The sequence below is a fragment of the Aulonocara stuartgranti genome (genome assembly GCF_965226115.1).
Source record: "Aulonocara stuartgranti genome assembly, chromosome: 4".
NCBI lineage: Eukaryota > Metazoa > Chordata > Actinopteri > Cichliformes > Cichlidae > Aulonocara > Aulonocara stuartgranti.
In genome coordinates, this window is record NC_138942.1 from 14532061 (window position 1) to 14556466 (window position 24406).

The window sequence follows — 24406 nt, forward strand, 5'->3', positions numbered from 1 at the left end:
ACACCAAATATAGATTAAATAATAGTTTTAAATATAGTTTTAGTTGGTATGAGGCTGTATACTGTCCTTATTGTTACTATTTCCTTGTTATTTATTCAGCTTTCTATCAAGACCACTAAACTTTTTTTTTAAGTAATCCCTGATGAGATCATCTTCCGTCTTTAAGCGCAAAGGCACCGCATTTATATTTATATGTCAGGCTTGAGGAGTACTGCTCCACTATTTTTTTTTTCTTTTCACAGAGTTGGGAAACTTGCAAAAACTGCATAAATAAATATAAAAGTCAGTTTAGGTTAAGATGACAAAAAACAACAACAACAAAAACTTACTACCCAGATGGAGTAACTTCTCTCTTGGATTGTTTATATAATGTCTGCTTCTTCTCCTTTTTTTAATTCATGCTGATGAAATTATTTTGAGGTTACAGCTCACTGACTGAATGTTAAGCTCTGGAGAAGACAAAGATATCTGGAAATGTCTTGGGACCTTTTTTGAACTTTTTGAAGATTTTGATCTAACAGAAATTTGTTTGTTTTGACCATGTAGTGTATCAAACAAGTGGAGCTATTTGCTTTCCTTTTATCTTTATTAAGTGTGTGTGTGTGTGTGTGTGTGTGTGTGTGTGTGTGTGTGTGTGTGTGTGTGTGTGTGTGTGTGTGCGTGCAGGGGGCATCTTTTGTTTGCTTTTGTGTTTGTATATTTAGCATTAAAAATAATCCAACATACTGTTGGGAAGGACATATATGCTTCTGGTCAGCAGTTTCATACACACATCATGGACGTGAATGTCACTGAAAATTGGGGGTTTTCAGTTCTGTGACCTGTTTCTTTTCCAGGGTGGAATGATTATATGGAACTGTAATGATATACGGGAACTTTGTGCAGAAGTTGGAATTTATTTTGGATTTTCTCTAGTCCACACAGAGCCAAAAGTGTACATAAAGGCTCAAATATATACACACTCAAATCTTTCACTAAATGGTGCTGAAGGTTATGAAATGTCTTTAAATGGATAAGTCCTATTAACTCCTTATAGTGATCATGATTGAATACAACTGGTAGTTTCTCTTTGCCAGCATAACAAGGATTTGTTTGACTGCTCTCATTGGATTGACCAACACTCAGAACAAAAGGAAAGTACAAAGAACTCAGTGAAGATCTAAGGAGATTGTATATTTACACAACTTTCAAATGTCTGTTGGAGCCATTTCTAAACACCTGCAGATTCCAAGACCATAAGTTTAAATAATTGTACAAAAGTTATTTGGATGTGTCAAAAAAATTGCCAAGATCTGAAAGAATAACTAAAATGTCACCTGCAGATGTCAGGAAATTGGTTTGGATTTGCAGAAACCTCCCAGGAACAACCAAAGCTCAAGCCTGCCATGGACTAAGAAACACCTGCTCCAAAATCGACACCGTTGAGCTTGACTAAAATTTGTAGTTGCTTACATGGACAACCCAAATGTCTTCTGGAGAAAAATTTCATGGTGAGATGAGACACAGTTTGAGCTATTTGTGGGTTAGGGTTACATATTTTAGGTATGTGCCATATATATATATATATATATATATATATATATATATATATATATATATATATATATATATATATATATATATATATGTGTGTGTGTGTGTGTGGGGGGGGGGGGAGACCGGGGATAGTTGTAATGTGGGTCAGTTGTAACTAGAGATGGACCGATCAGATATTACGTATCGGTATCGGTCCGATACTGACCTAAATTACTGGATCGGATATCGGAGAAAAATAAAAAATGTAATCCGATCCATTAAATATCACGAAAGCACCTCACAAAACTTGCAACACGCCGTAACTCACCTCAGAACGTTAGCACGTCGGAGCAGTATGCATCACGTGATAGAGCGCTGTGGCATGCGGGACCTGTTGGTGGTCTGGATAGCATTTGGAGCTTCGCTAGCTACCGGGCATTTCATCTCCAACAAAGTTATCCCCGAGAGAAGTAAAGCAAGTGTGTAAGTCCATCTCTGAATGTTTGTAAAGCATTCCTGCGTTAAGCTTAACAAGCGATATATGGAGCGACTGCCTCTTCTTGCTGCTACTTCAATCATGAAACTGCTTAATGATCAGCTGATCGGCTTTTCTGTCGTGAGTCCATCTCTCTTGTTTGTTTTTGGCCCACTTTGCACCAGAAAGAGGAAACCAGCGGCTGAACAACAGCAGCACGTTTAAGCTTGATCAGCTGTTGTTAGAATTTATTTAATATTACTTTCTACACCAGGAGCTGACGCTGGTCACTGTGCAGGGGCGGATCTAGCAAAGTTTAGCCAGGGGGGCCGATAGGGCATTAACAGGGAAAAGGGGGGCACAAAGACATACTTTTCTTTCTTATTCTCATTTAAAATGTCAAGCTTTTAATAAATAATTATCTGACACCCAAAGTTTTAATTTGATGTAAAATGAATAGAAGTCAATTACTGTATATAGTAACTATTAAGTCTAATTTAAATACCCTAGTAAGCTATAGTACTTTTTCCTTTGGGAAGGTACCATCTGTGCAGTCTGCAATTTTGTTGAAGAAAGATGTTGAATCTATTTAATATTTCTTGAAAAATAATTGATTTCTGTGCATTTTTTTTCACACTGCATCAAATTAAGGTTGATTACGTCGATTAAGCGTCATGAGGTGGAGCGTGAGGGGTGGTTCCCTATTTTTTATTTATTTATTTTTGTTGATGCTGGGAGTTGGAACCCTATTAGTTAGGTTGCTTAATATTTACGCTAAGTACTCTTTAACAAGATGGCGCCGAGTATGGCAGCCTCGTCGCGAGCTCCCCCAAGCAACAGCTTTTTTCTGTGTTTAATTTTACTTTTCCTTTATTTTTTCACGAGCAGCACTTGTCTCCTTGTGTACGACCGACAAACCTTACTGGACATAAAAGACGGTCTTTCTTATAACTTTCCGGAGTTCAAGTTTTGCAACACGGACGCTCCGTTTGCAGACCCCCCATTCATCTCACCTGAGACGCCTTTGTTCTCTGGCCCTGGAGGCCGCAAACGCCGACGCAGAGGGAGAAGATCTGGCGTTCTGGTTCGACTGAGACGGCGCACTAACAGACCACCGTTACCCAGTTTATTACTGGCTAATGTGCAGTCTCTGGAGAACAAGCTGTGCGAGCTTCGGGCACGGATCTCATTCCAGCGAGAGATGCAGGACTGCTGCGTGATCTGCCTCACAGAAACCTGGCTATCGGACAAGGTACCGGACTCCGCAATACAACTACCGGGGTTCTCCGTGCATCGCGCGGACAGGTCACAGGATCTTACTGGGAAAAGCAGAGGCGGTGGTGTGTGTTTCATGATCAACAACAGCTGGTGTGATTATGCGAACGTGCACCCGGTCAAATCCTTCTGCTCACCGGACCTGGAGTACCTGATGATTAAGTGCCGGCCATTCTGGCTACCGAGGGAATTTACAGCAGTGATTATTACGGCTGTTTACATTCCCCCACAAGCCGACACTGACCGAGCACTCAGAGAACTGTACAGCGCGATCAGCAGCGAGGAAACCGCACACCCAGAGGCAGCGTTTATCACAGCCGGAGACTTTAATAAGGGAAACCTGAAGAAAGTCTCACCCAAACTCCACCAACACATCCATTTTAACACTCGTGGAGACCGGCTACTCGACCACTGCTACACCTCTTTCCGGGATGCGTACAAAGCCCTCCCCCACGCCCCATTCGGCCAATCAGATCACCGCTCCATCCTGCTCCTGCCCGCCTACAGGCAGAAGCTGAAACAGGAAGCTCCAACCCGGAGGGCGGTGCACTGTTGGACGGACCAATCGGAGTCTGCGCTGCGGGACTGTTTTGATCACGCGGACTGGGAAATGTTTCACGTGGCTGCTAGGGACATTGATGAGTACACAGACTCAGTCTGCGGATTTATCAGGAAACGCGTGGAAGATGTCGTCCCATCCAGAACAGTTAAATCCTTCCCAAATCAAAAACCCTGGATTAACGGAGATGTTCGCGCGGCACTGGCGGCACGGAGCACCGCCTTTGCCTCCGCAAACACATCGGACTACAAACACGCACATTACCAACTCCGGAAGACGATCAAAGCAGCCAAACGTGAGTACAGGGACAGGGTGGAGCAACAGTTTGACAACCCCGACAGACTTTAGAGGGAAAACCAGCACACCGCAGACCACGGCCTCTCTGTGTGAGGATCTAAACGTATTCTACGCTAGATTCGACACAGCGAACACCATGAGACCGGACAGTGTGCGCACCGCGGATGACGTCAGTGCGCACACTGTGTCTGAGGAGGATGTGCGGAAGTGCTTCAGGAAGGTGAACGCACGCAAAGCTACTGGTCCGGACGGGATTCCCGGCCGCGTCCTCAGGTCATGCGCGGCTCAGCTGGCTGGAGTGTTCACGCACATCTTCAACCTTTCCCTCTCTCTGTCTGTAGTCCCAGCCTGCTTCAAAATGGCCACCATCGTCCCTGTACCCAAATCCTCCACCATCTCCTCATTGAACGACTGGCGACCTGTAGCCCTGACCCCCATCGTAAGCAAATGCTTCGAGAAGCTGGTCAGGGACTTCATCTGCTCTGCACTACCCGACTCACTGGACCCTCTACAGTTCGCATACCGCCACAACAGGTCCACTGATGATGCCATAGCCCTGACACTACATACTGCCCTGTCACACCTGGAGAAGAGAGACACGTATGTGAGAATGCTGTTTGTAGATTACAGCTCAGCATTCAATAACATCGTTCCCTCGAAGCTGGACAGGAAACTCCAGGATCTAGGACTGAGCAGCTCCCTCTGCAGCTGGATCCTTAGCTTCCTGTCTGACAGACGCCAAGTGGTCAGACTGGGCAGCATCACCTCATCCCCCATCACACTGAACACTGGTGCTCCACAGGGATGTGTACTGAGCCCTCTCCTATACTCACTCTACACCTACGACTGCACGGCCACTAACAACTCCAACATCATTGTGAAGTTTGCGGACGACACTACAGTGGTGGGTCTTATCACCAATGGTGATGAGACGGCTTACAGGGAGGAGGTCAGCGCCCTGACCCACTGGTGTCAAGACAACCATCTCACCCTCAACGTCGCAAAGACAAAGGAGTTGATAGTGGACTTCCGGAGGTGCAGAGAAGTACACACCCCCATCACCATCAACGGCGCTGCTGTGGAGAGAGTGAGCAGCTTCCGGTTCCTTGGTGTACATCTGGCTGAGGATCTTACGTGGTCAGTACACACAAACAAAACAGTGAAGAAGGCGCAGCAGCGCCTCTTCTTTCTCAGGAGACTGAAAAGATTCGGCATGAGCCCCCGCATCCTCAGGACCTTCTATTACTGTGCCATTGAGAGCATCCTCACTGGATGCATCACCACCTGGTATGGCAACAGCACCGCCTACAACTGCAAAGCTCTCCAGCGAGTAGTGCGGTGCTCTGAACGGATAATTGGAGGTGAGCTTCCCTCCCTCCAAGACATCTACAGGAAGCGCTGCCTGAGGAAAGCGGGGAGGATCATCAAGGACTCCAGTCACCCCAGCCATAAACTGTTCAGACTGCTTCCATCAGGAAGGAGGTTCTGCAGCATCCGGTCCCGTACCAGCAGACTGAGAGACAGCTTCTTCCATCAGGCCATCAGACTGATGAACACGTCATAGACACCTCACCTTCACTACTGGAACTTTAACATTATGCACTCCATACTGTACAGTAATGCCACTGTTTTGCACATGTCTCAACTCTGTATATTTTTATATATTTTATTTATTGTTTACTCTATTTAATTTGTAAAATATGTGTACACACACACACACGTAGAAAAATATTTAGTATACACATCCAGAAATGCATATACTATTATATATTGTACATATATTTATTAGTTTCAGATGTAGCCATTCTTGTATTTTGCTTGTTTACATTATTGTATTTTGCACAACTCTGTTGCTTGTGAAGCTCACACACAAGAATTTCACTCACATGTGCTGTACCAATGTACCTGCACATGTGATGTGACAATAAAAGTGATTTGATCTTTAAAATACCAGAATAGGGAGGATGGTGTAGGTTTAAGTTTATTAGATTGATCAGTATTGCTGAACTATGAAATATTTTTTTTGCATACAGGTATAACAGAATAGCTTTAGTGTAGTTGTTGTTTTAAACTTGAGTATGAACTTATACAAAATGCAGCACGATATTTAAAAAAAACAGTTTTGTTGATTAAAAAACACTATATCAGATTCATATCGGTATCGCAGATATCCAAATTTATGATATCGGTATCGGTATCGGACATAAAAAAGTGGTATCGTGCCATCTCTAGTTGTAACACTTCCAATTTCTCCAATCAGGGCTAAGTTTCAAATGATGTGACTCATCCTGTGCATGCCCAATTCAGTTCTGCTATCACATGTGAAAAATCAGCACATTTTGTCAAACACAGACAATTTAACACGAAAAAAAGTAATTTGTATGCCAAAAAGTAAGTTTTTCTACTTTATTTCAATTTCTAATAGCATTATTTGCTTTTCAGTTAAACTCATCAAACTTAAATTGTGTTATTTGTATGTCTATGGGGATATATTCTGTGTAGGTCTTTAGTGCTAATGTTTTAGCCGTTGGCTGTAATGTTAGCTAGTTCATGGCTATAGGAGTCTGGGTCAGTTGTAACAGCAACAGTCTGGGTTATTTGTAACAATAATGCAGATGTTACAACTTACCACACTATTACTTTAACTTGTATTAAACAAGTTGGGGCAGTGACATCAGCAGAGAGAGGTTCACTGGTCGCTTTTGTATATGCGGTTAATGCCATTGACAACACAATTCCTCCACTGTTTGTGTTCCCACACATACATTATGCAGACCACTGTGTCAGAGATGGACCAGTAGGAAGTACTGGTAGTGGAAATAAGTCAGGATGGGTGTAAGAAACAGATTTCCTCATCTTTCTGAAGCACTTTGCAAACCACACCAAGGTAAGCCATGATAAAAAGTAATGGAATTGCGATGCTGGTGAACAACTACATTTTTTCAGCTTCATTGTTATGTTCAAAATTGGTGCACGAGTTGTAGGTTATAATGCCCACTGAGCCAATGAGGCCAAACTCAAGGAAGACCAACCAAAATTAATGAAATATTCAGTTGCAGAAAATTCCATAACTTGTCTTTTTTGGGTGGTTGGAATATGTTCAAAAGCTAGATTTCTGCATTCTGTCACACACACACACAGAGCTACATAAATGGCTCTAAGTGCATTCATGTGTTGAATAAACAAAGATTACATGTTAATGTTTTGTTAGTACCCTTATTTCATTGTGTTACATTTCACCCCAGGATATGTTACAACTAACCCAGACTATGGGGTTAATTGTAACATTTCACTCTTTGTGTTTGAGACCATACCATGCAATGGGTAATTGTGCTGCAGAGAAAATAGCTGCACTATTTAATAGCAGAGACATGTAAATACTTTGCATTACATTTTGAATCCTACCTTAAAAGAGCTCCAATTTACAAATAATCTTGACAACTCAACTTTTAGTAATAATTGAAGTTCTTCTTAGATCACCTGTAGTTTACACCTTAGGAGCTTTCAAAAAACAGCTATGATAAATATAATAATTACCTCATCACAAGAAAAGGGGCATAAAAAATAATCATGAGCACAAGCATCCTTGGCTCCATTACTAAGTGGGCTGCACCAATGTTTTTTCCTTAAATTCTTTCTGATGTACAGCCTGTTATGATTCAGTGTTATCAGTGTTTGTTTTATGTGTGACTATTCCCAAAAGAGGATGGCTGTGAGTTTTTTCCTTTTCTTTCATGGGGGTGGACACCTGGGCGTGCCTGCTGAGTTGTTGGGTGGAGGTTGTTCCTGCCCTGGGATTGGACAATTGGTTGATCACCCCCAGTATTTAACCACCAGATGACAACCACCTGACCCCTCTCTCCTAGCCTCCACCACCCCAACAAAGAGCCTGTGTTTTTGATTTGTTGTTACATAAAGTGTTTTTACCAATTGACTCGCAAGTTTAACCTCGTGTGTGTGTCTGGCGTTAGAGCTTTGATCTTGTAAATAAATTTGTAAAGAAGCATTTGTGTACCTTTTTTTCACTGTGTATATATTGTTCACTGCAGCAGCCTGCTAGGCGTGAGAAGCCATTTTTTGTTGATTCAGTTTTCTCCTGTTTTTCTTTTAGAATGTTAGGTAAGTGAACTGTCTTTTGGTTTGATTTCTTTTGTATAGGGAAGCATAGGAACCTTTAGGGAGTTTTGTATATTCTTTTGGCATTGCTCACTGCTGAAGCAAATAAACGGCACTTTAAAGGGTGATCCTGTTTTTTCTTTCTTGAGTAGTGCGTGAGTGGGGGCCAATTTCTTTTGCGTTCAATGCGCACCTAGACTTAGAACGATACAAGCCTTATTACACTGTTATCTACCATCTTTTTTGCTGGGAGCTGGAGTGGGAAAGAATGCAGAACCAACCCAGATCTAGATAATGTGAAATAAGATTTTACTGTGCAAATGTGCAGTGCTTCAAAGGTGACACTTAGACGCGCCATGATGTCTTGATTTATTTGAAAAACAGAAAAAAAAAAAAAAAGTAGTACATATTCACATCAAATGTCTACTGAGAACACACTAAAAACAATTTCACAAAGAAAACTGCCTTTTTTGGAATGAAGCAAATAAAATTTCAAGTAGTGGCATTTTCTTTGTTCTTTTTTCTCATTTATACATAAAAACACTATGTACATTAAAAAAAAAACCCACAAAAAAACAACACAGGCTATAACCAGTCTGAAGTAACAGTTTAAAATGCATTTACAGTCAGTCACAATCCTTTCAACATCATGTACTGGTCCTCCTGAATGTGGGATGAAATTCAGTGAAAACCCCAGAAAGAAAAGACAAAAAACAAAAACTTGTTTAGTGTAAAAAAAACAACAACAAAAAAACAAAAAAAACAACTTCCATTTGCGTCAACGACAGAAACACTAATGCATTAAAAACCACTTTAGTACTGATTGTTCAAGCGTGGAAAGTTGTTACATTAATCATCACAGAAGGGAGGGTGGTTCAATCAAAGTGCTAGACCTTATACAGATGGAGAAAGAAAGAAAAGTGAGTAAAGCACTTTTTCACATCATCTTAGAGTTCTGTGTTGCGCTGGGTGCTGTGTCAGGTCTGCGCAAAAATAAGTTACAACCACACAACACCAAACATTTGCACAATAGTTGTTCGGCTGGTGGTTCTTGGTCATTGGCAAAACTTCACAAATGTATAGTGTATGAAAAACCCAACATTTACCACCTGATGTGATTAGTGTGTTACAGGTCTTAACACTGATCAAAACATTAAAACAGAATAAAAATTTATACACAGCACAACTGGTGTATAGTTACAAGACTACAGAGGATGCAGTTCACCAAATGAGTCATTTCACAGCTCTGCTTCTCTGAAGGTAGATGCCCCTGAAACGAGTAAAACAGACACCACCACAGTACCTTTGGCAAAGAACAAAAGTGAACGTGAAGGCAAACAATCATTGACGATCCATTAAGTAGATGACAGTGGTCACCTATGTATGAAATTCACCAAAATACAAGCTTACTTCTTGTACAGACAGTGCATATCAGCAACCAAAACAATACACCCCCCCAAAAACAAAACATATCCATGAGGTTTCACTTTTTACAACTATCCAGCGTGATCTGAGATAGGTCGTTGTAGGAGACTGTAAAAATAGCTGAAATGGCAACCATTGTACCAGGGTCCTGAGGAAAGGCAAGTTATTTTCCAGTGGTATCAGAGCTGAGTGTGAGTCTCTTTACTGGAGGTATTTAATTGCTGCAAGCCTGTAAACATGTAAATGAAATGTAACACAATAGAAGGCATGTTTCTATTCTATTCATATACAGACGTTCGTCTTTCCCTTACTTCTCCTTGAGCCAAGTCTCTAGATCTTGTGGTGATTGACAGACCAGTGCAGACTGACATGAGTCAGCCTGCAATATTGAAAAGTGCTGGAATTTTTTTTTTTTTTGTGTGTGTGTGTGTGTGTTTTCTTAAAGTGTGAAAAGTCTGAGGCCATCAAAATAACCATGGTCTATAGGCTCAGAAACCCTGCACTGGCAGAATACTCTTCTTCCTCCTCTTCTCTCTCCACCTCGCATCCACTGTGAGCCGCTGTGTTCTTCCTTTTTACTTGTTTGCTAGATGTGCCCCGAGGCCTCTGCATGGGAACTAAGAGGCGGAAGCCTGGCTGGGCATTGGAAGAAGCAGCACCCAGAGAAGTGGTAAAGGTCTTGAATGTGCAAGCCCTGAGAGACGATGAGTAGGAGGAGGAGGAACATGTAGATGAGGGGCTTACACTCTGGACTGAGGAATATCCTGAACTGTGAAGGTCTTTAGAGAGGGAAACGGGCTCTTGGCCTTGGGAATCCTTGTTCACCTCCCTCCTTGCGTCACAGAAGCTGTCCTCATCGCTGGATAGAGCTCGGCAGTGCTCCCCCCTTTCGCCTGCATCAGTAAGCGGATCCAGCTTGATGGATATCATGGAACCTATTGGGGGAAAAAAAGAAAAGAAAGTGCTGCTTAGTCATCTCCATTTAAATTATGTCTTACTCAAGATGAACTCAGGCATTATTCTCCTGTTCATATAGTTTAGCTCATTTAAATGCATTAAAGAATTTGAGCCTGCTGGTAATCAGCACTGCATTAAGCGTGCCCTACCCCTCCCTCATACTCACAGTCATCCTCTCTCTCTCCCTCGCTTTCTTCCTCCCTGTCCCCCTCATAACCCGAGCAGGAAGTGTCCAGGCTCCAATCCAGGATGTCGCCCAGCAGCTTCTCCTCCTGATTTGATAGTTCTGCAGTGGGCGTGGCCACAAAGCTGCCTCGGTGCGCCTGCATGCTGTCATCGCGTCTCCTTCGGAAAAACAGTGGGACAAGCAGAGGGGTTGCTGTGAGTCACGGGAACTTCTCGCAGATGGCACAAAAACAAACACCTTCTGGTCAAGATGCTTCACGAGTCAGTTCGCCACAGCACACAGGTGACTCAGCCACGATAAGAGCTGCTAAATGAGCAAGGAAAGAGGCGGGGTGTGTCTCAATTCTCCGCATGTCCTAAATCCCATCACACCAGCACTCTACTAAGCTTGTATTGATTTTCTATATACATCCTGCACATGATGCAAAACTGGGTGCTACACATGCCACATCATGTTACATACTGGAGCTTTAATAGGAACTGTTCCCTGGTCTTTGCTGATGTAGTCAGTACACTTATCTAAAATCATTTGATTGCTCGCACAGGGTACATTGCGCAGCAAATGTTTTTACTGAGTGGCCAATTAATACCGATTTTCACAGTCATAGAAAGAGAAAATAAATGCCACATTACTCACAATTATGTGAGCTAATGATGTGTCTCTACACATTCAGACCCTGCTTACTTCTTGCTATCGCTTGATGGAGAGGCCAGGAAGGTATGGATGTCCGCTGGCTGACCAGTGGGACTGGGAGGCTCCATCTGAGGCACCACCTCAGGAATCTCCAGGATCTGGCAGAGCTCTTTAAAATCCATCACCTTGTTGAAACCATGAAGGGGAGGAAAAAATTTCATTCAGAAAAACCACGGCAAGATATGCCTTAACCATGCCTAACCCTTTTTTATAAAATTAAGACAATTAATAATAATAATACTAGCGCAGTACCTTATCTTTACTGATGTGGTGGTAGGCCTCGTCTTCAAACCGTTGCTTGACACCAGTGAGAGAGACGTGCCTGTAATCTTTGGGAACATCTTGACTGAAACTGAAGACAGACAGGGAGGGGGAAGCAGAGGGGGAAAAAAACAAGACCTGAGTATGATCCAGTTTACTTGCAGCAACACTTCAATCATCTCTTGGGGACAAATCTTGTTACTTGTCCATTTGCGAATTACAGTTTGTTGATACGATGCTCACCTATCAAAGAGACTCACCCCGAGGCACGTTTCTGTGACTCAGTTGCTGATTCACTGGTCACCCACACACACACACCCACATCCAACCACCTCCACATCAATAGTCCAAATGCTTCCCTCTGTCTATAAGACTCTGGCACTCTCTCCACTTTGGTTTTGCTTTAAAACCCTCACGGCCAATCACTTTCTTTGGCCAGAGTCATCAATCAATTCTTGTTATCTTCCAATCGAGGAAAGCACAGTGAGGCAACAGGGAAATACATTTTTGGCTCATCTTCTCCAATGTAGGTTCTGTAAAGCTGCTGAGCTGTAAATAAACAGCTGAACAGGCATTTGCTTTATTAATTTGTGAGATCCAATAATAGGAGAGAAACTGGTGAGATTATTGGCCATGGGAGCACGTCAATAGCAATTTTACAGTCTGCTTGTAGTTTTGGAGTTCCATCGACCAATCACGTTTGAGCAGGGTTTAGGTGAATGCAGGTAAATCTCTTTTCTCCGAACATGGACGAACTGTAACAACGAAACCACCAATTATCATAAGTGACAGCTGGGAAACAAAAAAACAAAAAACAAACGCATTGATAAATAATAACCCAAAGACAAAACAGGAAGTTTTTGTCATCTGCTTTCAGTCAGCCCATTAGCCCACTCCTTACTTTGCCAATGCTGATTCCCCCCCCCCCCCGTTTTTCTTGACTTAGCGTTGCTTCTTGCTTTACCATAACAATTTCTTAAGTACATAAAGAGTTATAAGTCCCTCAGCCGAACAACCTGTAATTAACAACAAGCTACAAGCAAGACGCAGCCTCCAGGGCTGAAAATCAAGCCAATAAAGAAGTGCCAAAAACTGCAATCCTTCTAATTGCCACTTAAGTATGACTCCAAAAAACAAGTCATTTCCCACAGGCTGCTCTTGTTAAAATATCACATTTTAAAGTTTAAAAGCAGATTTACTGCCCGCTACAAACTGTTATGGCCTCTATGGATAGTTTCTTCCTTCATCACAACCCTACTGTGGGGCGATTTATTAAAGAAAAAAACAAAAGAAAGAAAAAAACAAACAAACCCATCCTCCATGCTGGAGTTTGAGGCATAGCAGCAGCATTTGTTATACTAGGCTTCACCTCCACAAACTGCATCTATTAACTGGACTTCTGGACTGTGCTCCAAAAAGAACATTTTAATAGAACTAACTGACTAAGAATATGGCTCACTATTTAAAAACAGGCCAAGCAAGAAATTTGTGCTTCAGTTTTTTGCGAGTAAGAGTATGATGCATTTAGAAATGCATTCATTCCTAAATGCAATGATGTGAAAACCTCAAAGCCATTTAAAAAAAAAAAAAAAAAAAAAAGGAAGAAAATAAAGAAGAAAGATCCCGTGTGCACAGAGATTTCTCCAGATTCTCAGGATGTTTTGATATTGGATGATTATATGGATTATGATGTACATGGTGAGATATTTTTGAAGTCTCCACAATGTTAAACTGATGAACCTCTGCTCATCTTTACTCATGAGAAACTGTCTCTCAAAGACCCCCCCTTCTCAAACCCAGTCATATTACTGTCCAGATGCCAATTAGCATATTTAATTGTAAAATGTTTCTTTTAAGTACTACTTTAATCTCCAAGCCGTTTGTTGCCCTACATCCAAACTTTTTTGCGCCACGTTGCTGCCAAATTCAAAATGAGCTAATATTTCCATTAAAATTACGCTCCCTCTTTTCTGTGATCTATTCTGAATAAAATATGGGTTTATTTGATTTGAAAATAATTGCATTCTGTTTATTTACATTTTAAGTGCACAATTTTTGGAATTTTAGCAATTTCTGCATACTAAAACCATGATTATGCTGTCTATGCAGACAGGTGGCGCATAGACAGTATATAACATGAACATAGCTATTGTGATGTTACTCGTTGATTTCCGAAGTCCCGTTTTGAAGCCCAAAGGTGAGTATAAACTGTCTGTGAAGCATAAACTGTGCATCTATTGGCTGATGACTTGTTGTTGAAACCTCATTAGCCAATGAGTGTACAGTTTCACGCCATAAATAATCCTCGATTATGAAAGATGGTATGACCAAGATTTACAAAAAAAAAAAAACTTCCTTTTTTTAAAATTTAATATTATCCCAAAATGTATGACTGAGTCCATCAGACTTGTTTACAGAGGTCAAATCAGAAAGCTGTTTTTCTAGACTTCTATTGGATCGAAAGTCTTTCTGCAACTTCAGCTATCACCATCTGGTGGCCTTCAAGCAGAATGCAAGTTTAAGGCATTTCTACATTGGTTTCATTTTTCTGACGTGGAAGCTACGTCCATGTTTTTTTATTGTTTATTGAGCTGGAGACACGATGGCTAAGTAATCATTCCTGTTGTACTACTTTGTCCACCTACTCTGGTACACATGGGGTTAAGTGCATTGTACTGCTAAGTCTCTGTAATGCAAAGACCGAGCTGACTCAGACGTGCAAAGTATAATCAAGGCTTTAAGCAGATTGCTCCTGTGTCGGTGGGGTGAACCAGTAAAGTTTATGCAGTTACATCTGTAGTTCCAATTACATGGATACTAGATAATGCTAAGACTTAATCTGGTTTTATAATTTCAATGTGCACGAGTTCTCTTGGGTTCCTGGAATGTGGAGGGTCCAAGGCTTCAAAGAAGTATAACAGGAATGATAACTCTCATGTTGGGTCTCCAGTTGTCCGTGTCCGTAACCAAGTATAACCCAGGGTTTAGTAGGATCTGCGCTAAGTAACCACTAATCAAATACAGTAGGGTAAAGCAAACAGCACAAAATAGATATGCCCATTTTATATTTCTTATTACACTTGCAGCTTATGATCTGAAGCATTTAAGATGTGCAAGTCACGGCTGCTCTGATGTCATTTGATGTCACACTCTGTGAATCTAACATGGCGTGATGTGAGGGAGTTTAGTTTTGCGTACACACACACACACACACGCACGCACACACGCAGAAACGTACCATTTGACATAGAGCAGCACTGAAAGGGGAACAATGTCTTGCTTGGAAAAGCCTGTGTAATCTGCCAACAAGGTGGGCCAAAGAGGAGCTGCAGAGAGGAAGAACACAGACATAATTTAAGATGAAGGTAAACTTAACACGAAACTAAACCTGTACATTCTGCTTGTTTGAAAAGACTCTTGAGTTACAGCCTGTTGTTAAAAGGCTGGAACGTTGTACGAGTGTGTATGAGCGAGTGTGTTTACCATAGTGATGTAATGCCCGTGTGAGCAGCAGTGCGGCACAGGCCAGTTTAGCAGGTGGCGGTGTGGCTAGAGCAGAGTAAAGCAGGGACAGCTCGCAGATGTAGCTAAATAGGTGAGTGGTTCGCCTCTCCAGAGGGAGCAGAGAGAACAGGACCTCGCCGTAGTCCAGCAGTGTGGGGCTCTGCAAGAAAGCATAAGCATTAGTCTTTGCATTAAAGAAGGTCGGGAAATACTTCACTGGCACCAAATACTAAACAATACACTAAACAAACGATGCTTGTTGTATTCACCCTGATGTTTCCCTCCAGCACAGAGATGACCTCTCCCATCATTCGAACCAGGTCCTCATATTTGTAGGTGTTGTCTGTCAACCAAACTGCTTCACGTATGGTCAGGATTTCTTTGCTGATGTATCTGAAAAGGAAAAAAAAAGTTACAAAACATTTGCCTTTTAGATAAATAAATAATTCAGAAACGAACAAAAACCATGGTATGTGTGCATCCTTACCTTGTGCAGATGACCATGCAGGCGATTCCTAATAACTGAAGACGAGCTTTGGGGACAGACCGCAAAGTCAAATAACGGTCCACGCAGCCTACAGTCACATGCAGCGTCTGGCTGGTGAAGTCCTTCATTGTGGTCACCTCCACAAGCCAGTCCACCAGGATGTACCTGGAGACAAGCAGACAAAAAAAATTTAAAATCAGGTGCATCAGGGCAGTGTGCCAAGTTTTAACCATGTAATAATAATCAATATCGTAAACCTTTTAAGAATATAAACTGGGTGGCTTTGGAAAGCAGAAAGTGGCGTTTCTAAAACTTGGTAACAACAATTCAAGTTAACTCAGGGCATCAGACTCGATCACATCCACCTCAAGTCGATGTGGTAACTTTTATTGCCGGGGTGTGTCATCCCTTTACTAATGTCATTAAAGAAGGGGAGGATAATCAGCACGCAGTGAGTCATCACAGGGACTAGAGATATTCATCAAGAGACAGTAAAATCATGACGTTGCTTCTGTTCGATCTACCTCATGCTGTCCTTGATTCCTTGTTTCAAGATTTCCTGAGATGAGGGCCGTGATGCTGGATTACAGGAGCTGAAGAGCTGGGCGACTAAATCCGAGCAGGCCTTCGACTCCAAACCCAGCGGATTGCCACTGCTGCACACTTTGGCCAAGGACAACTAGGGGAAGAAGACAAAGCACTAAAATAATTACACAAGAAGGCTTGACATCTTGCTGCTATGTAACGCTAGAAAGGCAACAACAAAGTTTAGTACTGTATTAGTTTCCTGATATAATTACAGACCTTGGGATTTAGCTGAGTCATACTTTTGTGATTCAGTGGGGCGAAAAAAAAAGAAAAAAAAGAGAGAACGTCAACATCTGTCAAGCCCTCTTGACTTTAGTTGATAGCATTTCAATAAGCAACTCCAACTCTGGAGAAATGTAGGCCCGGGTAATAAAAAACAAGAAATGACAGCTGAAAGGCTTTCAAAAGAAAAGCCATTTGCTGCTTTTTTGTATCACCGCAGGGGAGTACAAAGAGAGAACAAAGCTACAGATTGACAGAGAAAACCGATCACAAGAAACCAACTGAAAGTTGGTGAATTGTCCTCAATCACGCACCTGTGCCTCCCAACATCCTTTCCCAGCATAGTCCCTGAGGGTTCGCACACACTGCAGGTACCTTCCTGGATCTGCGATCTGAAACACATACACCAAAAAAACCGAAAACAAAACCGTAAGCTCATGATTGGAGTCAACGTGAGAATCTTTCTAGAATCTGTAAAGCATTTACTATGTTAGCTGGTTATGTTTGACTGACTGTGTAAATAAGAAATAAATCCCAAACAAACAGCTGTCTTCACCAAAGGCGCATGCTTCTGAGAGTAAATCTCGAAACACGGTAATGAGAGAACCTGACTCACAGCTGCCTTACGGCTGTGCTGCCACATCAGGTATGAGCTCTGTAGACAGCCAGCCTGTGACGACTCCTCCAGCATGGATATGGCTTCTGAACGCTTCTCATCATCCTGGACAAATGAAACACAGTTCCTTAAGGTTAATGATAGCAGTAAAGGTAAACTGTCTGCCGCATGCTGTCTCTGCAACATATGAAGGCTCGTGACATAGTTCTGCTTTGTCACATTGGTAAATAACAAAGCATACTGAAGCTGTGAGTAAGAAGAAACAACAAGGCCTGTAAGACAACAGAAGCTGCATGACAGGGACTTATTCCATCTGTGGTGCTAATGACCAACTGGTCCAACAGCCCCTGTGACATCAGCTCAGTTTTAGGTTTTGGTGAAGGGGTGGGGGTAATAGAAACTGGTCTAACCACACCTGGATTGAGATACAGCCCCCCACAGTCTCACTCACCTCAAACAGCTGCAAAACTTTGGCCAAACAATGCAACAGGGGACCCCTCCTCTCCTGCAGAGAAATCACAAAAGCAGATTGGTAAACAGTTTTGCACATGCAGTGTATGGCACTGTAAATCATAGTCAACTAAGAAGAACAGAAGCCAAGCTTTAGGGACAGGGTGTTCAGGCAGCCTTCCAAATATTACATTTTTATGTAATATTTTGTCTGAATTAATGATTTAAGAGAAACCCCAACTTAATACTTTAAGACCAAATCAGACATCAATGGAGATTAAATTTGCACCCCAGCTGGTCAAACAGGAACTCTGAGCCTACCATGTTGTTAGCGCACTCAGCCTTGAGGTGATCAAACACCACGGCCTTGCAGCAGCTGCCGGTGGGCGACCACGGTGGACGGATGAACACCCAGATGAAGGGATCTGCTGTGAGGGAGCGCAGGCTCTCTGCGAGGCTAAAGAAGTGGGAAGCCTTTCGACCACACACATCTGCTCGGCCCTCGTCACTTAACAATGCTGAAGGCGAGAGAGGATGCACATTTTTAATCAATTAGTTCAATTATTTAAAGGGTTTTCTGTTATCTGTGTTTATATATGACTCCCCATTTAATCTCTGACATGAACCAACCAACAACTTACGTCCTTCATTGTATAAATATGCAATTCCAAGCTTCACAGCAGCTTCAAAATTCCCTTTGTCAGCAGCTCTAAAGGAAGACAAAATTTAAAGTAAAGACTCAAATTGACAAACAACATATATATAAGTACACTTTTGACAGTAGGTGATGTACCTTTCAAAAAGCCATAATGTGTTTGGGGATGGCCACGTGTCTCTGAAACTGACCCTGGCCCAAACACTAGAGTGGTTGTCAACAATGTCCCGCAGCTGAGAGTGAACCTGAAACAGGCATTTAAAAAAATAAATAAAAATAATTAGAACCCCAGCAGAGGAGAAATCTCAGGTAATAAAGAGTTTAGCTGTGTCAGAGTGTGCACTTTTACTCACAGCTCGGATAGACAGGAGATCCTCTGCAGAGAGATACTGGAGCACACAGAGAAGAACCTCCTCAGGAAGAGACAGCAAGGTGATCCCAGAAGATCGCTTACGTACCCGCTTCCGTGCTGGAACCGAGTAGCATTTTGAACAACGGCAGTGGACAACTGAAAGAAAAAAAGCAAAGAGGAACTGCATATATTACACATCAAATGTTTTGAATACTTGAGCATCTTTCCCATATTCACCCTGCAAGCAACAGCACTGGGAGGAATGCTTTAAGTGTACACAATCAAAATCACAAATCACTTAAAATTCCACACCTAAGTGCAAGATTGGCTAACTAATTCTCACATTAATGACTAACTAATATTTGCCTTTCATTGAAAGCAGGTCAAGTTGATTTAGACATACAGTGATGCACTCCAAGATGAAGGTTGCATGGCTCCACATTCAAAACTACTAACGTAAGGCATCTACGGGTGGTCTACTCAAACTCTCTGTGAGTGAGTGGGAAAATGTTTAAATTAATGGAAAGATCATCACCTTAAAAGTATTAAAACACATAAAAAGCTAATGTTTTTTTTCTGCAGATGTTAAAAATCTAACGGCGGTGAACTGAGCAGCTGAAGGAGGAAAGTCAAAGTCGATGAGCGCCCAAATTTCCCTCCTGTAAGTTCCACGGCAGTAGTAACGATGAGTTTCAATTAGGTTTCAAATTCGAACTAGTCTAACGCTAAGTATTTATTTTTCAATGACCACAAAATGCTCACAAAGTTAAAAGAAGAGACGTTTTACCTGCATAGATATATTGCCAATATGATTTACCATTACTTCCCGGAGGCTATACCAGTTAACGTTTGTGGTGAGCAGCAGCTAATCACCAATGCTAACTGTGTCAAACTTTAGTGCTCTGAAGTAAGACCGCAAACACTTGTTGCATATTATAGTAATTTCCATATATCGGTGTTAGCAAGAACAAGTTGAAAAAAGTACTTACCGCCTGCTTTCATTGCAAGTACAGGGATCACTCCTCAAACAGCGATGTCTTACTGTAGATGCAACTCTTGAGTAGCGATTTATATACGAGACGATGTTGGCTAATGTTACTCACATTCAAATGCTCACACTAATTACTAGAAAACGAAATAGGCAGTGTTACAGTGTTGTTTCCTGTGTCTGTTTTGCTGTGATAGTTGACTAATGTCTCCGTAAGTTGTTAGCTATTGCCTGAATTCAAATCCAAGCACGCGTCCTCACTTATTGGACCCGCCCCAAAAGATGCTCTCTAGGACCGCCCGCGCTCACCGTTTAAACTATACGTTCAATCTGATTGGTCCTCACTGATGATGCCTTTATTTAACATTTTAGCCATTTGATTGGTCAGCGCGAAGAACGCTCGCGACGATTGGTCAGACGGTATAAAACTGTAACATATTAAACGCTCATTGGAGAACGTAACGACATTTCGAAGTACGCGCTCGTTAGTGAAGGTATATAATTGGCTGACCCGATTTAGAAGCATGCCCACCGAACAACCTTTAAACAGTGGACTGTGGGAAATGTAGTTGGATAGAGAATATTTTTTAAAGGTACGGTGTTTAAAGGGACAGGTGCGTAGCGTCAGCTTTGAAGGATGTCAAAAGACATCCCCCAAACATATTGTTAGCCATGGGACTTCATTGTAACTTTTTAATCATCTTCTGTTGTATATATATATATATATATATATATATATATATATATATATATATATATGTGTGTGTGTGTGTGTGTGTGTGTGTGTGTGTGTGTGTGTGTGTGTGTACATTAAGCTAGATGTTTCTTTACGTCCTGATATGTAAAATATTTGAAATGACAGAAGATGCCAGGTCAAATCAAAGTTTATTTTTATAGGACATTTAGAACAACCTCAGTTGACCAAATATTATATAATTAACATTAAACCAGCTCACTAATAAATACACTAATATACACAATAAACTCAATAAAACATCATGAGATAAATCTCAATAGACATAAATAAGACCAACTGTAATAAAAAAAAATGCAATACCCTGCTCAGCAAGAATAAGCAGGCTTTAATGTGTGTTTTAAAATGACTGAGAGTTTGTAATATGATATGTAATATGATTATATTTGTTTGCTAAAACAGAGATGTAACTAAAAGAAATTAGCGACTGGTTCAGCTTCTGAAGCAGCTGCCTTTAATTAGATGACACCCTGATTGTAATTATGATTATTATGTCCCCACTGTTATTTGCTATACTGTCTCAGTTCAATAGTATCTCTTCATTGCTTGTCTTTCTGAAAAGGGTCTTAAGGGAGCAGCGTAATCTCCCAAGAGTAATCATGTGTTCCTTTCAGGCTCTCTATTGATCCACACATCACCTGCTCATCCAATCTAATCATCACTAACAATAGCCAGTGCTCAACATTGCCTCTTCCACTCAGTAGGTTCCTTTAAAAAAAAAAGAAGAGGAAAATGCCTAAATAAGTTTACATGAAACTTTTATGTAATTCACAAAAGCATTAAGACAACACATCTAGGCATTCTTCTTCTATAATCATGAGCTTACAAGTGTTTAAATTGCTCATTTGCTCATTCTTAGGCTATTTAAAACTGGAGGTGCAGGATGATCAAATTATCTTGTAGCGGAGTGACCTCAGAGAGGGAAGGGGCTGTAACATCCACAACTAGATGCAGCAGTTTCCATAGAAACTCAGAGTAATCTTAACCGTTTTCTCAGTAAAACACAAAGTAACCAGGGAGAGGAGATCCAGTGGTGCTTTGAACCTTAACAAAAATAATTAAAGCTAAAGCTCAGTGTGCTCAGAAAACTGCAAGATCTGTCATTTTTATTGGTAGTAAAAAAGTTTATTTATATATGGGAAGTAAATGGGAGATGACTTCACATTTCAGTGACTTAATTTGCAAGCTTTATTGATGAGAAAAAGATTGCTACTATCTGTTTGTAATTTCCAGTGTTGATGATGCCCATACAGAAATACCTAAAACTAAGAACCAGCATTTAGTTTGTGTCACTGTTGGATTATTAAAGTATTCTCAAGTCTTTGAGTGATTAAGCCCAATGTCTTCTCGTCACATTTGTTTCTGTTGCAATAGCTACACACAGACTGCAGCTTAATGTCATTTTGCTTGTGATTTAATCTGACCGTCTGGCCAGGCATGTGTAATTTCATCTACAACTGTCTCCAAAACAGCTCCCATAATATCTGGAGATGAACTGAAATGTAACTCCCTCCTGCTACAAAGGTATTATGTGGAACCAGCCTTAGTCGCTGGCTAATTAAATACACCCAGATTTGTCTTTTGAACAGATGGTGTTGATCCGAAATTTGAATAAAGTATAAATAAAGTCTTGGGACACCAGATGTCTCTTTAATGTGTCAAATTGTGCTGTTTGCTTCTTTTTTCTGTTTTGTATGTATTAAACTGAGTTTTATATAATTCAAAGTCTGATAAGGAGCCAAATAGTGCTGAATGTTTTGGTTTGAGGCCAAGTTCTGGATAAAAAGAGGCGGACGACTTGTTTCCGTCTGGTTTCCTGTAATCCGTGCTGACCCTAGCAATCCAGCTGACCACTTCCACCTCGTCTGTACTTTGCCCCTCAATGGCCTACCCACCCTTTTATCAAGACCTAAGCACTGTTCCCTCCACACCCACGCTTTACCAGCTGTAATTTAATTTGATGAAATATGTTTATACCCAGAAATATAAAATTAATTCCTGCAGAACTGTGACTTAATAACAAGTGAGAGTACTTGGCCTACTTTATTCTACTGCCAGTAGGTGGTGTCATTTATTCTGATTGATGTTGGCCAGTCTGTTTTCTTAACAACCAGATTCCTCATCCCCGGGTATCTGAACAAGTCATCCTAGCTGGCAGGGCAACACATGACAGCGCGTCTAAATACAGCATCGAAATTTCAAGCGAAGGCTGTCAACTGAAGACAGGTTTTGCGTTTTGTGAAAAAACAGAGCGACGGTTGTAATTATTGCTCACACTGTTCGAAATAGAGCCAAAACAATGTTGTTCTCCTTTGTATCCACTGTCCACTCTCCACTTGTCTTCTGTATTTTTAGCCCTGTCAGAGATTCTTCCAGATTGACCAGGACAGAGTTGAATGGTGTGACGGTTCACACTATTCTAAATTATTTTCCAAAGCAAACAAGTACAAAGACATACAATGAATGCATAAAGGTTCTTTCTTTTTACCTTTAGGCTATCACAAACAAAGGTGCTTATGTGACATTTGTTTAATACAGTGCTTACATGAACAATTCAAATTTACATATGAGTAGAAATATACAGTACAAATAGAAAAATAATTGTATATACAGCACCAAATATTAGTGGGCACACAAACCAACGTATTTTGTGTCACTCGCTGGAGTGACAAAAAGCATAGGCTGACAGCATGGCTGTCTTCTGGGAGAGGGACATTTTTCCCCGCAGCAGAGAGAGGTAGGTTTTCCCTTTAATCTTTCAGAAGGCAGAAGGGAAATCACTTCACATCTCCAAGAAACAAGAAACAATTTCTGGTCACCTTCCATCATTTTTTTGTTTTTGTTTGTTTGTTTAGTGTCAATATACTGGCACGATATAGCTTTAAAATGAACAACAATGCGGCCAAAGTGTACTACATATATAATGTGGACTATACAGAGGCGAGAGTATAAGCGTATACACGTTACCTATCTTGTTTTTGGCATCCTTTGTTTCCCACAGTAAACTGACGAATAACCATCTTTTTTTCCTCTCTGTGCCACCAAACATCCTTCTCTTCCACATCTGTGACAGGTCCACCACATCTGTCCACAACTCATGCCCATCATTGTTAGAGCAAACCCTAATCCGGGTGAACGGATCTGATAGCAAAGCGAGACAGCCCGTGTAATGTAAATCTTAACTTGTCTTGATCAGAGGATACTAAAACAATGGCCCACCTATAAATACTTTTATGAGCTTTGTGCATTTGACATTTACCTTAAAAAAAAATTATAAATGCTTGCAGTATGCCGGTGTTTGCAAACACACTGATCTAAGGTTCAGAGAAGACTTATTCCTCTCCTATTCAATTTAAATTCTCGCCATGGATTCCAGTAATGCATCATGTTCCTCGACAATATTACTGCTTTGTTCAGGATGGCTGATCCTAATCTAACTGCTGGGGCAACTACTCACTGCCACATGTAGTGAAAGGAATGACTTCCCAGGTTCCTTGTTTTTCTCCATTACCTCCTAACTATATTTCTCTTCCTTCATTAGCATGCAAGACAACATCTAAATGCACACTGAGCCGCAAAACATGTCAAAAGAAAAGGGGCCGACTCTTTGCAAGTGTACTGAGGTTGGGCAGGATGACAGATGCAGCCTTGAATTTGGCAAGTTGGCCTTCAAAAGGTCCTCGGTGGGATTGGCATTCGATGTTAACTGTTACCCCTGGGTATACAGACACATTTTCCTTAGCAAGCTTGACTAAACCAGTGGAGACAATCAATGCAACAGTGATCTATAGTAGCTCTCAAAGGTAAAGAAGTGTCACTAAAGTCCTTCGCGTGGAGACAAATTGTCTTCTCTGAAATTGCTATACATTGTATACATTGCACTTACTCCCTGCGGGAGTTACGTTTTGAACCTCATGTTACATTCAGTCACACAAAAGAGAATGATTAAGACAGAGTAAAATGCCATTGTTTATCTCATCCTGTGAGAAAGCACCTATTCACAGATGTGGCGCTGAGCGCAGCTACATTC

General features: G+C 41.3%; 1 protein-coding gene across 1 annotated transcript; it reads right to left on the minus strand.

Annotated features, from left to right (window-relative positions):
• Positions 1 to 8595: 8595 nt before the first annotated feature.
• Positions 8596 to 19935, minus strand: ccnf (cyclin F). The gene is made up of 17 exons (XM_082530776.1): positions 19624 to 19935; positions 18636 to 18790; positions 18421 to 18527; positions 18269 to 18336; positions 17949 to 18145; positions 17629 to 17682; positions 17178 to 17282; positions 16876 to 16953; positions 16276 to 16430; positions 15752 to 15916; positions 15534 to 15657; positions 15244 to 15424; positions 14999 to 15086; positions 11752 to 11851; positions 11491 to 11624; positions 10786 to 10964; positions 8596 to 10597 (listed from the first exon to the last, which is right to left on the minus strand). The coding sequence occupies exons 1-17, from the start codon at positions 19634 to 19636 to the stop codon at positions 10143 to 10145; spliced, it is 2358 nt and encodes a 785-aa protein (XP_082386902.1). The 5' UTR covers positions 19637 to 19935; the 3' UTR covers positions 8596 to 10142.
• Between the last annotated feature and the right edge of the window lie 4471 nt (positions 19936 to 24406).